General features: G+C 45.4%; 1 protein-coding gene across 2 annotated transcripts in view; it reads right to left on the reverse strand.

The window, feature by feature from the left end:
* Window positions 1-11,406, reverse strand: part of ST8SIA4 (ST8 alpha-N-acetyl-neuraminide alpha-2,8-sialyltransferase 4) — a 511,314-nt gene extending 499,908 nt beyond the window's left edge. Inside the window, exon 1 of one of the 2 annotated variants that reach the window (XM_086960965.1) lies at window positions 11,076-11,406. In XM_086960965.1, coding sequence (XP_086817091.1) covers window positions 11,076-11,191 — 116 coding nt within the window. In that variant the 5' untranslated portion in view covers window positions 11,192-11,406. The remainder of the gene's footprint in view (window positions 1-11,075) is intronic. The other variant, XM_086960966.1, reaches the window with a different exon arrangement.
* Between the last annotated feature and the right edge of the window lie 1,736 nt (window positions 11,407-13,142).

The raw sequence follows: 13,142 nt of genomic DNA on the forward strand, positions 1-13,142 counted from the left end.
ATGGCAACAAAACAACGAAAATAATATTCAGCATCTCCCAAGAAGTGATTAACATGGAAGTACTGGAAGATTCGTACAACAAAAGCAACGCTGCGTAGAACTTTTGATCATTTCTTTTCAAAATCACTATGATAAAGATCTGAGCAGCTATTGCTAACAACATATATGAACTCCTCAATCGCACTTGGCTCCAATTCTCCCTCACCTCTTTCAACCCCATGATGGGGGAAGGAGTTTAAAACAAGCCAAAAAAATAAAATCCTCCAACCTACTCAGGGAATGCTGTTGGATAGTTTGCATGCTGAAACTGTTGCCAGACTTGCAATTGATGAATCAAATCTTATAAATGCATCCTTTTTTAGGTGGAACTGTTCCAAATCATCTGAAACATGCAACAATCACCCACCCACTGAATAAACCAATAGAACTTTGCCAAGTGCTATACTATTACAGACACTGTCCAACCTCCATTATCTCAGCAAATACTTGGGAAGAGAGGTTACCAGACAACGTCAACACAAGAATAGAGTGGAGATGTAGCTTAATGGCTCGAGTGGGCAGCTGTGGATCTTCAAGACCTAGATCAGCATCCTGACATCTGTGCTTGGCTTTACATCGTGTGAATCTAGGCAAATCACTTAATTTCCTTGTCCTAAAAAATGTTAAGTGAAATGTAACTGTGTAATCCTCACTTGATGTACATATTCTTGAAATCGACACCCAAACCCCATGTAATGTACAACTCTCTGTTGCTCCCCAGCTAAGTTTGCACTATATACATGCCAATAGATATATACATAAACAAAATTTATCCTGAATGATTGCCAATGTGGTTTCAGAGCTGTACAACGTACATAATTATCTGACAGATATCAGAGAAAACCTTCTTATCACCTTTGATGAAAGTACACAGGCACTCTTGATTCTCTCTGACAGTTCACAGACTTGTTACACAAATCAAATCAAAGAGACTTTATTCGATTGCTTTTTGAGACAATCATAAAAGTACAAATAAACAGTTCATTCATTAAGATTATAAAATGTTAAAAACTATACATGATTACATTAATAAAGTCAGCAAACAAACAATTGTAATAGTCTCCACATTTACAAAATGATAGATTTTCTGTGGCTAAGAATTTTTTTTTAAAACATGCCTATCTGCCAGGCTCTATGTACATCGTCCAGGAGCTGCAGCGCCAGCAATGCAGGGTGGCATTGTCTCAGGTCAAACTCTTTTAAAATCCGGACAATCCAAATTTTCCTCCAGTTACTATAGAACCTACAAAATAACAGAACGATAATTGTCGATTGATCCGAACAGTTGTCACACGGACAAAGTCCTAGAGTTCGCGACCAATCGTTCATATCTGGGAAGCTCACTAGCGTGTGAAAAATATTAAATCTTAAACGGGTTAATAAAAATCTGTAGTAGCCACCAGGTACAATCATTAAGTAGGATTGAATGTTAAAAGAGGATAAAATCAATTGGTTATATTGCACAGTGGGCTTTAAGCTCTCGCTCGCCAATCTAATTGAGTTCAGATTAAGGAGGCCCTGTTTTTTTAGTTGCTTTCTACTGATCAACTGCATTGAGCTTGGGTATTATAATACTCCGAGTGGCCAAGCTCAGACATAACATTTCTAATAAACCTCAGCCATGGGATCAGTAGTGCTCCTTCAAGCTTTAAACTATCTGCTAAAACTTCCTTATTTAGCTTGGTCTCAGGTTTCGACCAAATTCTGTGCCAGAGAAGAACAGGCTCCATTTTTATCAGGTCTGAAATAAATGGCAACCCGAGCTCTGAGTGACAGACATATGCAGAGAGACTGCTGGGAACAGCTAAAATACATTTAAAAAATATATCTTCCATCCGTTGACAGTGACTGAGTCTCAATGAAGCACCACAATCCTGCTCCGTACAAAGCTGCAGGGACGCATTTCGCGTTGTAAATCTGTATGAGTTCCCGTGGTGGTCTTCTCCCTAATTTCCTTGCAAAGTTTACCAGGGACAACGTAGTCCTAGCCATTACGAGTTTTTTGGCATTAATGTCTCGAGTCCAAGAATCAGTGTGCTCAAACAATATTCCTAGGTATGCAAAGCTGGTAGTGTGCTCTATTTTCCGGCCCTCCAGGAACATGTCCCTGCATATGTGACTCCCAGGCCCACATCTCATGATGTAAGTTTTGGAAGTATTCACCTTGAGATCCAAATGTCCCATAAACTTAACAAAACTGTTTAAAACTCGTTGTAGAGCTATTTGCGTGCGGGACATTAAAACTGCATCATTTGCATAAAGATATTTGATATTTGATATTTATTGGCTTTTGTAAAGCGCTACTATCGCTCCGGAGGGAGCATCTTGGCGCTGAGCCTGCCCTAAAGAAGGGCAGGGATGGGACGCCCGGCTATTTATGGAAAGTCAATGTTGCCCTTAATTAATGCTTTGCATAAACCTTTGATCTACAGGTTATAAAGGAAAGGAGCAAGGACACAACCTTGCCTGACTCCTTTCCTAATAGGAAATGTGGCTGTGGGTTCTCCACCTGGGCCTAAACAAACTTGTGCCTTAGCGTCACAATATAGGTGTCTAAGGTGTGGATTATGTGTATATCTACCCCTAGCTGTTCAAGGATAGCCCATAAAGCCTAATGTCTCACAGAGTCAAAGGCTCTCTCATGTACTTTCCCATAAAAATCGATAAGATAAGACTTTGCTCCAATGTCCCCAGACCTGCCCGGAAACCATATTGTATGTTGGCCAGGATAGTATTTTCCTCAGCCCAGTCACCTAACCGTTCCAGTATTATGCGACTTGCTTCACTATGGATGAAACTGTTTTGTACTATATACATACCAATTGATATATATCAGTGGTAGAAGTGGGCGGGGATGGAAGGGCACGGGGTGCCCCTACTTCTAAAAATTATTCCAGTCCGTTCCCCTACTTCTTACTTTCAAAAAAGCATCCCAGGACGGCAAGAATAGTCCTCCTTGAAAACAATCACTTTTTTTCTGCTTCCAGGGGCGGCTCGCACTTCCCTGTGAACTCCAGAGGCTGCAGCAGCCCCCCCCCTGAGCTCTCACAGACTGCGGGCAGGCCCATTGTCATTCCGATTGAGGCCGAGGCACAAGAAGTGATGGGTAGGTAACATGACAGGCAGGAGATGTGATGGGCAAGAGAGGTGATGGGCAGGAGAGGTGACAGGGCAGGAGAAGTAATGGGGCAGGAGCGGTGATTAGGCATGAGCAGGAGTGGTAACCGGGCAGGAGCGGTGAACGGACAGGAGCAGTGAACGGGGCAGGAACAGTGAACGGGGCAGGAGCAGTGAACGGGGCAGGAGCAGTGAATGGGGCAGGAGCAGTGAATGGGGCAGAAGTGACAGTGCACGAAAAGTGACAGGACAGGAGAAGTGACGGGACAGGAGAAGTGACCGGGCAGGAGAAGTGACGGGCAGGTGACGTGATGGACACGTGACATGACGTGCAGGTGATATGACAGGGCAAGAGAGGTGACCAGGCAGGAGAAGTGACTGGGCAGGAGAAGTGACCGGGCAGGAGAAGTGACGGGCAGGTGATGTGACAGGGCAGGAGAGGTGATGGGACAGGAGAGGTTATGTGACAGGAGAGGTGACGGGGCAGGAGAAGTGATGAAGCAGATAAGTGATGGGGCAGGGGCGGTCATTAGGCATGAGCAAGAGCGGTAACCAGGCAGGAGCAGTGAACGGATAGGAGCAGTGAACGGGGCAAGAGCAGTGAACTGGGCAGGAGAAGTGACGGCCAGGAGAAGTTAAGCACCAGGAGAAGTGACGGGGCAGGAGAAGGGAAGGGGGCCGGGAAATTGACGAAGCATGAGTGTTGATCGAGCATGAGCAGGAGTACTGACTGGACAGGAGCAGTGAAAGGTCAGGAGCAGGCATTTCCCAGGGTGACTGGAAGGGTAGGGGGCTAGTTTAGTTTGGGGGGACCGGTTTTGTACAAGTGCAGGAGTTTTAAAAACACTGCAAAGTTCTTCGTATATTCAACAGGTTTCGGTCAACAATACAAGTGCCAAGATAACTTTGGTGTTGAATGTACCTGCTGGAGAGAGATGGGAGCATGTTTTGTCTAGTAGCTTTTTTACTCATCTAAGGTTGTGCAGAGGGGTAATATGCCTGCTGCAAAGAACATGTACCATGCATATCAAAGAGCAATATTTTATGTGCATAGTTCAGTGGGTACAGCTTTGTGTTCACTTCCCGAATGAAAGGATACTTGAATACATATGGCCTGGCAGTTCGGGCTGGACTGTTCACATTGGGTGCAGGATCAAGACTGATTTGCATATGGCTGGGTCCAAACTGGAATGGCATGGTGGGCAAAAAAACGATGGATTTAAGCCCAGATCTCTGAACTGGGGTGAATGTATGACATTATTCTGAATTCTGTCCATCAGTTGTTCTATTTGCTTTTGTCACCTAGAGTGGGACGGGTATGCCCAAACGTGGGTCCCGTGCTCTCCATGCCACTGGAATCAAGCTATCCTGGCTGATGAGGGCTGAAAGCCCGAAATCGGTCCCAGGATGCTTGTTTCCAGTCCAGTGAGGACCTGGCCTGGCAGTTCGGACTGGACTGTTCATATTGGGCATAGGATCAAGACTGATTTGCGTATGGCTGGGGTCAGACTGGAATGGCATGGTGAGCAGAGAAACGATGGATTTAGGCCCAGATCTCTGTACTGGGGTGAATGTATGACATTGTTCTGCATTCTGTCCACTATTTATTCTTTTTGCTATATTATGATTGAGCTGCTACTTGGCTGACATGAATGTGAAGGAACCTTTGTGGGTTTCCGTGAGTCTAGATTCTCCTGAAGAGTCCCTTTCTCTTCTGAGCCCTGCTTAACACATGTGTACAGGAGGAGCCGTGTATTCATGACCTCAATGTTTGAGACAAAAAATAATCATGGATTTCTGAACAATGAAAGTAAAAGCATTAAGGTAACATGTTGTTCCTGCTTATATTTTGCACGCTATTCCCTATGAGTGTTTGCTTTTTCCTGAATTAAACCTCAAATAAACATATTTATCCATTGTTTGAATCAAATAACGTTATAAGCTGTAACTGGTCAGTGAAATGTACCTGCTGGAGAGAGATGGGAGCATGTTTTGTCTAGTAGCTTTTTTACTCATCTAAGGTTGCGCAGAGGGGTAATATGCCTGCTGCAAAGAACATGTACCATGCATATCAAAGAGCAATATTTTATGTGCATAGTTCAGTGGGTACAGCTTTGTGTTCACTTCCCGAATGAAAGGATACTTGAATACATATGGCCTGGCAGTTCGGGCTGGACTGTTCACATTGGGTGCAGGATCAAGACTGATTTGCATATGGCTGGGTCCAAACTGGAATGGCATGGTGGGCAAAAAACGATGGATTTAAGCCCAGATCTCTGAACTGGGGTGAATGTATGACATTATTCTGAATTCTGTCCATCAGTTGTTCTATTTGCTTTTGTCACCTAGAGTGGGACGGGTATGCCCAAACGTGGGTCCCGTGCTCTCCATGCCACTGGAATCAAGCTATCCTGGCTGATGAGGGCTGAAAGCCCGAAATCGGTCCCAGGATGCTTGTTTCCAGTCCAGTGAGGACCTGGCCTGGCAGTTCGGACTGGACTGTTCATATTGGGCATAGGATCAAGACTGATTTGCGTATGGCTGGGGTCAGACTGGAATGGCATGTTGAGCAGAGAAACGATGGATTTAGGCCCAGATCTCTGTACTGGGGTGAATGTATGACATTGTTCTGCATTCTGTCCACTATTTATTCTTTTTGCTATATTATGATTGAGCTGCTACTTGGCTGACATGAATGTGAAGGAACCTTTGTGGGTTTCCGTGAGTCTAGATTCTCCTGAAGAGTCCCTTTCTCTTCTGAGCCCTGCTTAACACATGTGTACAGGAGGAGCCGTGTATTCATGACCTCAATGTTTGAGACAAAAAATAATCATGGATTTCTGAACAATGAAAGTAAAAGCATTAAGGTAACATGTTGTTCCTGCTTATATTTTGCACGCTATTCCCTATGAGTGTTTGCTTTTTCCTGAATTAAACCTCAAATAAACATATTTATCCATTGTTTGAATCAAATAACGTTATAAGCTGTAACTGGTCAGTGAAATGCTAAACATACTAAAAATTGGTATGTTTTGCTATTTCTAGCCACACCCCTGACTCCGCCCACTTATTCAATCTTCGGTTATTCCTGCCCCCTGATTCTCCACCCACAGTTCTCCTACCTTTTTTTCCCAATTCGACCACTAATATATATACATAAACAAAATCTATCCTGAATGATTGCCAATGTTGTTCCAGAGCTGTACGAAGTACATAATTAACTGACAGATATCAGAGAAAACCTTTTTATCAACTTTGATGAAAGTAGACAGGCACTCTTGATCCTCTTGGACAATTCACAGACTTACTGCACTATAGACCAAACTGTTTTGCTACACAGGCTTAACTAATGCTCAAAGGTATCAGGGATGGCATTTTATGGCATGGGATCCTTTCTCCATTATCCGACCTCGAAAGCACATATAAAATCTTCTAACTTGGGCTTTTGTAAAAAGAAATGCAATGTCATAGTGCCCTACATGTTTAGTTATTTATATGATGCTCCTGGTGCAAATTGTTGGCATACAGCATCCACAGTTCTAAATTGATGCTGATAATATCCAAATTCTCGTCTCCCTAAAGAACAGACTTAGTAGTGCTGATGATCATGAAGTGCATGACTGAATCACCTGCTGGACAAAATCAAAACAGAGCGTACTTGTCTGATTGAAACAAAGATTCAAGTCTATCTCTCACAAGAATGCAATAGACCAGCAATTTGGGGGTATTTGCAATCTTTCAAAAACAAAAGCAGTAGTCAAGGAAATAAATACATTATCGGTGGTCTCTGTTATTGAAATAATTCTACTCCAACGAACAAATCACAGGATAAAACGAATATGAATTTATTTATGACATGACATGCCTCTACTGTTAAAATGCTGTCACTATCGGTCAGTCCAAAAAACTCATCTAATGACATAAAAAGGTCCAAATCAAGAAGTGTATATGTTCTTGCACCAACAGAGACTCAATCATGTCAATCAAGCCTTTGGTAGCACGTAATACGCTTCCAAGAGAATCCAGAAATAAAGTTAAAACCTAATGCCTCATCCATAAAGCTTACGGGTGGCAAAACTTCAGCTGTCTTCAAATGTTGCCTACTATGCAACGAACTTGTGATCAGCATCCTTTCAGCGGACATAACAATGCTCCTTCAAGAGGCTAAATATGGCACAGACAATCTTGTAATGTCCAAGGCCTGAAACTCGGGAATATCCTTAGCCCATGGCTGTAAGCTGAAATTGCTTCCAAGACCCCCAGGTAGCCAGCTTTACGGGGTGTGGGGGGGCATAGAGGGGGTTGCGAAGAAAGCCAGTAAAGGACCTTTCTTCCCTTGCACCGCCCGAAGTAAGGTGAGGTGTCTTTGCCATACAAAACTTTGTATAAATAAATGCATGAATAAATATATGGATTTGTGCTTACATACATAAGTACATGTATGCTAAGTTTAGGAACACTCAAACTAAAATGCAAGGGAAGCAGAACACCAACTCTACGAATCAAGGAACTATAATTTATTATCAGTTTTTCGATTCCTCCAAATTTTGCAATTGAAAGTTAAAACAGTGAAGCACCTCTCTGTATCGGTTTACTGGAGTGGCACTTTAATTGTGAAACTGCATCGTCAATAGGTAAGAGCAGAAAGTGGCGGCCTGGAGACTGCGTGTAGGGTAAAACAAACAGGCTATGTATGGTACGGTTTAGAGTATGTAAAGTAAATATTGAACTGGGTTTAGTTATTTTTACATTAAATATTAAAATGTGAATGCACTTTTTAATTGGTTTTCGTTTATTTTTATATTTGTTAACACTTCTGTGAATAAAAGTGTTTTCTGGTGTGATTTTTCGGCCATAGCGGGGGTCGACATGTTTTCTAAAATAAATCCCCAAATCCAGCCTGATTCAGCCTCCGTTAATTTGTTGCCGATAGTGTCACGTGACCTCCCTACCATCGCCTGCATGTCCTGCTGTCTGCAACGTCGTAATGCAAGGGGGTGTTCCTGAAAGAACTTTACAAAATGCAAATGTGACCTTGCCTATTTCCTGAATCAACAGGTGTGAGTGATTAACAAACTCCTACTCATAGCTTCACAACAAAGCTGCAGCAAACACCCCCACCTGCAGACAAGCTTTGAAGCGGTGGGCGGCCGGGCCGGCGGACGGCTCTCAGTCACTCACGCCTTCTCCATGAAACCGGCTGACAAGTGACCCAGACTTTGTTATTTCTCACGAGCCGTCTAATTTCCTGTTTGCGCAAATTACACAGAGTGCCGAGGAGTTACTGGTATTAAAGAAAACAGGAAACGGAACATCTGAGCGGCTGCTTACACCAAGAGAGTTCCTCTTCAGATGTTCCAATGTTTTCCACTAAATCCCTTCTAAACGTGTCCCTTGTGCATCGTTTTATGCAGCGCGTGCAAAAATGTGTACTCTGTCAGCGGCAGAAAAAGTGAGAAATACGTGCATGGGAGCTGTTACATGCCATCCCATCTGGGGCCCAGTCATGAAGGTGCGCGCTAGGGAGGGACGCAGCTGGGCGCCTGTTTTATGCGCTTTCACTGTCATGTGTACCTTTAACTCGAGATTTCGCAATGATGGTGGATAAGCAGCACGCCCCACAGTTCGGAAACAGTGAGCATTATTGGTTCTCTCCGTTTGCGAGCTTTGGTGCCTGCAGCTCGTGTACTGTGAGAAATTCCGAGTTAAATGCATGTATGTATGTACCCTAGAGGATGGAAGAGCATAAAACCAAGCACTCGACCGTGCTCTTTCATCGCAGCTGTTCATGCTACCTGCCTACATTGAAGGTCACTTTTCTTTCAATGTTGTTCACCCCTTGCGTCTCTCTCTCTGCACCCGTGTCAACCTCCCGTTGCGTTTCTGTTCTTTCCCTTTACACCTACATCATTCACATACAGTAGTGTCGGCTCTCTCTCTCAGTATATGACTGGCATACATGTGTTCAAACTGTCTCGCTGTCTCCATAAGCATTGCCTCTCTCACTGTCTCTGTCCATTTTAGCCTCACTCAGCTCCTCGTCCTATTCTCTCTTCTCTGTCCACCCCCCCTTGTCTATCTGCCTCTGCTCTGTCTCTGTGTGTGTCTCTCTGTATGTCTGCCCATCTTCCTCTAGTCTTTCCTGCCCCCCGTCCTCTCCACTACACCCTTGCTGTCTCTGTGGCCACAGCTGTCTGACTTCATGTTTTATATGTATGTCCCTGTCAGCTTGCGTGCCTCACCCTGTCCATGCCACTGCCCAGGTAATTCACACCTTCCAGAATAAACGAAACCGTGTGTTTCTATTCTCCCCCTGCAATGGCCCATATTCTACGTGTCTCCGTCCGAGCCCCCAGTCCTCCCCCGTCTTTGTGCGCTGCCTGCCTCTCCTTGTGTGGTAGATTTTCCTTCCAGCGCGCCGCTCCCGTGCGCTCCATCCATTCTCCCTCCGGCTGTACCACACAATACAATCCTATGCAGCCTGCCCTTCTGCCGGTAGGTGTGTCTCTCTCCTTTTGTCTAAGTCTCCCCTACGAGCCCGCCTCCCTCTGCGTTTGTGTCTCGCGCCATCTGCATGCCCGTCTCCATCTCTATTGGGGGATGCTCAGTAGACAGGCGGGGGCGCCGGGGGATGACACTTCTTCACAGCACCATCACCTAGATCCGGAGAAGCCCTCCGTGGGAGTCGGGTGCAGCCGGCTTGATGCTGGATACAAGAGCTGCCGTTTTGAGGGCTCCGGTGGTGCTCTCATTTTGAGGGCGCAAGGGGTTGGTGGATGATGCTGCTACATTGTATTAAAGCACACAGTGCAGCAAACAAAGCACTTCAGCGCTGCACATGAGCGCTTGTTCTTGGAGAGGCGAAGCAGAAACTGACAAGCGTGCCCGCCCCCTTTCCTGTCTTACCTCGGTGCCATTGTGATGTGCACGGCACTTCACCATTAGGAGCAAGCTGTATTATATTTAACATCCAGGGTATGTCCTTAAAGGTCTATATTTAACAAACAGAAGATTAATACGACCTTTCAAAGTCAACCCCTCAAAAATATGTCAAATGTCAAGAACGACAGCATCAGGCAGGGGTGGTTTAAGAAGGGAGCGGGCGGGGGTGGGTCGCTTTTCAACTCACTCAGTTCCCTCGGACAAAAAAGGGGTGCTGGGAGCAGGCGAACTTTCTTTGTCTTATGAAAAAGGTCGAGAAGAAAGAGAAAATGAAAGCAGGGGGAATATAAAGGTTTCCAAAGAGGGTCTCGCCCCCCAAAGTCCATCTGCATGTGAATCGACATGACACGAAACAGAAGACTATAAATTGGCACATTTTCCAGGCAAACAGATCACGCCAATTCTGCCGGCACCACAAATTAACAAAGATGACATTTAGTACAACTAAAAGCACATTGATCACATCGACTCCTATATATCCCCAGGTTATCAACGCCTCCAGCCAAGAAAACGTACGTTTCGCACTCTTTACATTCTCATTTGCATAATTTAACCGCGCGCAGATCAGAAGTGCTGGTTTATCCTGACATTACTTATTGCCTCTTGACTGAGGTAGAAGTTATGCCGAGTGCCTTTAGAAAGAACCAAAGTCTCACCGCTCCCACTATAAACAGTTATTAATATTGTGCAAGTACATTATTCAGTAAATCCGTCAGTGCATTTTATTCAATGGTCATGGATTTAAAAAAGGCATTGATGGCACACGATTTTGTCTCAAACATTTCTGTTGACAAAACTTGAGCCGCCCAGCCAGCACTTCCTCGTCTCAGCTTCGCCTTGCCTCGAAAAAGTGCACTTCTCTCAGTTTAACCACTAACAAAAGAAACCACCACGTTTAAGATTGTACACACAAAGGCTCTCGCCTCAGCAGCAACACATTTCCTTCCCAAAGCCTCATCCCTTGCAATTCAATTTACCCGTTGAGCTGCGTTTCCAGGCGCTCCTCTTCTGTCCTTGTGATATCTTTTGTCTTGTAAAAAATGAGAAGTATACTGATTGTGCAAATCGTCCACCTTTTCCTTATCACACGCATGTCTTTGCCAGGAGCCAGGCCACCCTAATCCGTTAGTTTCCACAGAGATGTTTCAATGAGCGGGGCGCAGCCGGAGCGGACGCAGTTTCCTCGGCCGGTGCTCAGCGGGTCGCCCCCTCTGTCTTCCAAGCAGTCATTGCCAGGGGTGTGCACAGCAGCAGCAGCAGCCGCTCTCATCGCACCTCCTTCCTGCTCAGACACCACCGTGCGACTGCAAGACGCTGATTGGTACTTCACTGTTTCTCGGCTGGGAAACGAGGAGAAATAGGGGAGCCAATGGGAGCGAAAGCGGGGGCGGGGTTTGCTGCGTAACTTTGAAACATTTAGCAGGGGAGCGCGGACAGCACGCGGCTCAGAGGTAGGTCCCGGCGCTGGACACACCTTGGGTGCACAAGAGAGGTGTAGTCTGCACTGAGGACCGCTGGCTGGCGTGGATGCTGGCGGGAGCCCTTGGCCTCCCTGGTTTGTTCAACAGTGTCCAGAAGGATTCCCAGGATTCCCTGACGGTGACACACCTGCCAGCGTGCAACAAGCTGTGCCCTAGGGCATCTATTTTTTAACCAGAAACCAACCAACGAGAAGCTGAAAGTCCGCAACATCGATCACTCATTGGAGATGACGATGGGGACAGCATGTACATGGTACCACAAATATCACTTTCAAGGCTAGATCACAGAGTCTAGCTGGCGATATTAAGGCAGTGCTTGCTCTTAACATACTATACAACTGTATTAAGAGCATATTATTTTGGAGGAGGTAATGGGTGACAAGGACTTCTGTGCGAATTTGCGCGTGGCATTTGGTGTGGTGGTGATGTGATCTGTTGTTATGGTACTGATGTCTTTTTGTACTGTAGTAATACAATGTGGTTTATTTTTTTTTTCTTTAGTTTTGAATTGCGTTCTATTTTTTTGATTTTATTGTGGTGTTGGGTTGCTTTTTATATGTCAATGTATTGTGTTTAGTTGTTTAACGTAGATATGTCAACAAACGTTGGCATATTTGTAGCCAAAAGCAGCAACTGCATTGAAAGTTCCTGCAACAAGCCCCCATTTACAAATAGGGTGATAAAACATAGCGCTGCTCCAGCTCTTCAACCACTTAAGACACGAGCCAGCTAAGACTGCGGCTGCTGCCAGTGCTCACTTTACGCGATACGCCCTCCTAGTACCTCAGTTTGTCACTTTGCCTCGAGAATGTAGTTAGGACTCAGGGCTAAGGAATACCACAGGAGGACGTGCAAGGTATGGCAGTGTGTGTGCCTAGCTGGGCTATGGCAGTGTGTGTCTGGCTGAGTATGATATCACGTGCAAGCAATGTCAGTGTATGTCTCTAGCTGGGTATAGTTGTAAAAGGGTGGCTAGACAACCGGTGACCAAAGACCCTTTTGTGTTGCCCGGCGGTGTCGCCTCTATTACCCACAAAATATGAATCAATGAAGAAGCAGGCGCTGGAGACTGAAAGGCAGGAAACAAGGGTTTATTCTCTCCGGAGGAGAACACATTAAATCGGACAGCAAGTATCGTCACGAGGTGCTCTAACCGCATCTCTGAGGCCTGGCCTCTTATACACAGGTTTATTGCTTTATTACATGAAACACATATTTGTCAATACTTTGATGTTCGGAAAGGCATCCTAGGAATCCCCGCTTCAAGCCCGTTCCCACACGTTTACAGTTGAAATCCCCACCCCGGTCACAACAGGTGATGATTATCGCGCAGCTGGACATTCCGCCGATTCACGGAATGTGTGGAGTTGATCGGATCTCATGGGGTGAAGGGTGTTCGATCGACTCGAGGGTCCTTTGATAGGGGAAGCTTCCTACTGTACGGGGGTGTGATAAACAGTATCCGCAGGGCCAGGTGGCGGCCTGGGAACAAGGGAGACAAACGGGCACACAGGAAAAGGGGGTTTGTATCAAAGGAATTGGGACCATGAAAGGGGTGAAGGG

The sequence above is a fragment of the Lissotriton vulgaris genome, chromosome 3_1 (assembly GCF_964263255.1).
Source record: "Lissotriton vulgaris chromosome 3_1, aLisVul1.2, whole genome shotgun sequence".
NCBI lineage: Eukaryota > Metazoa > Chordata > Amphibia > Caudata > Salamandridae > Lissotriton > Lissotriton vulgaris.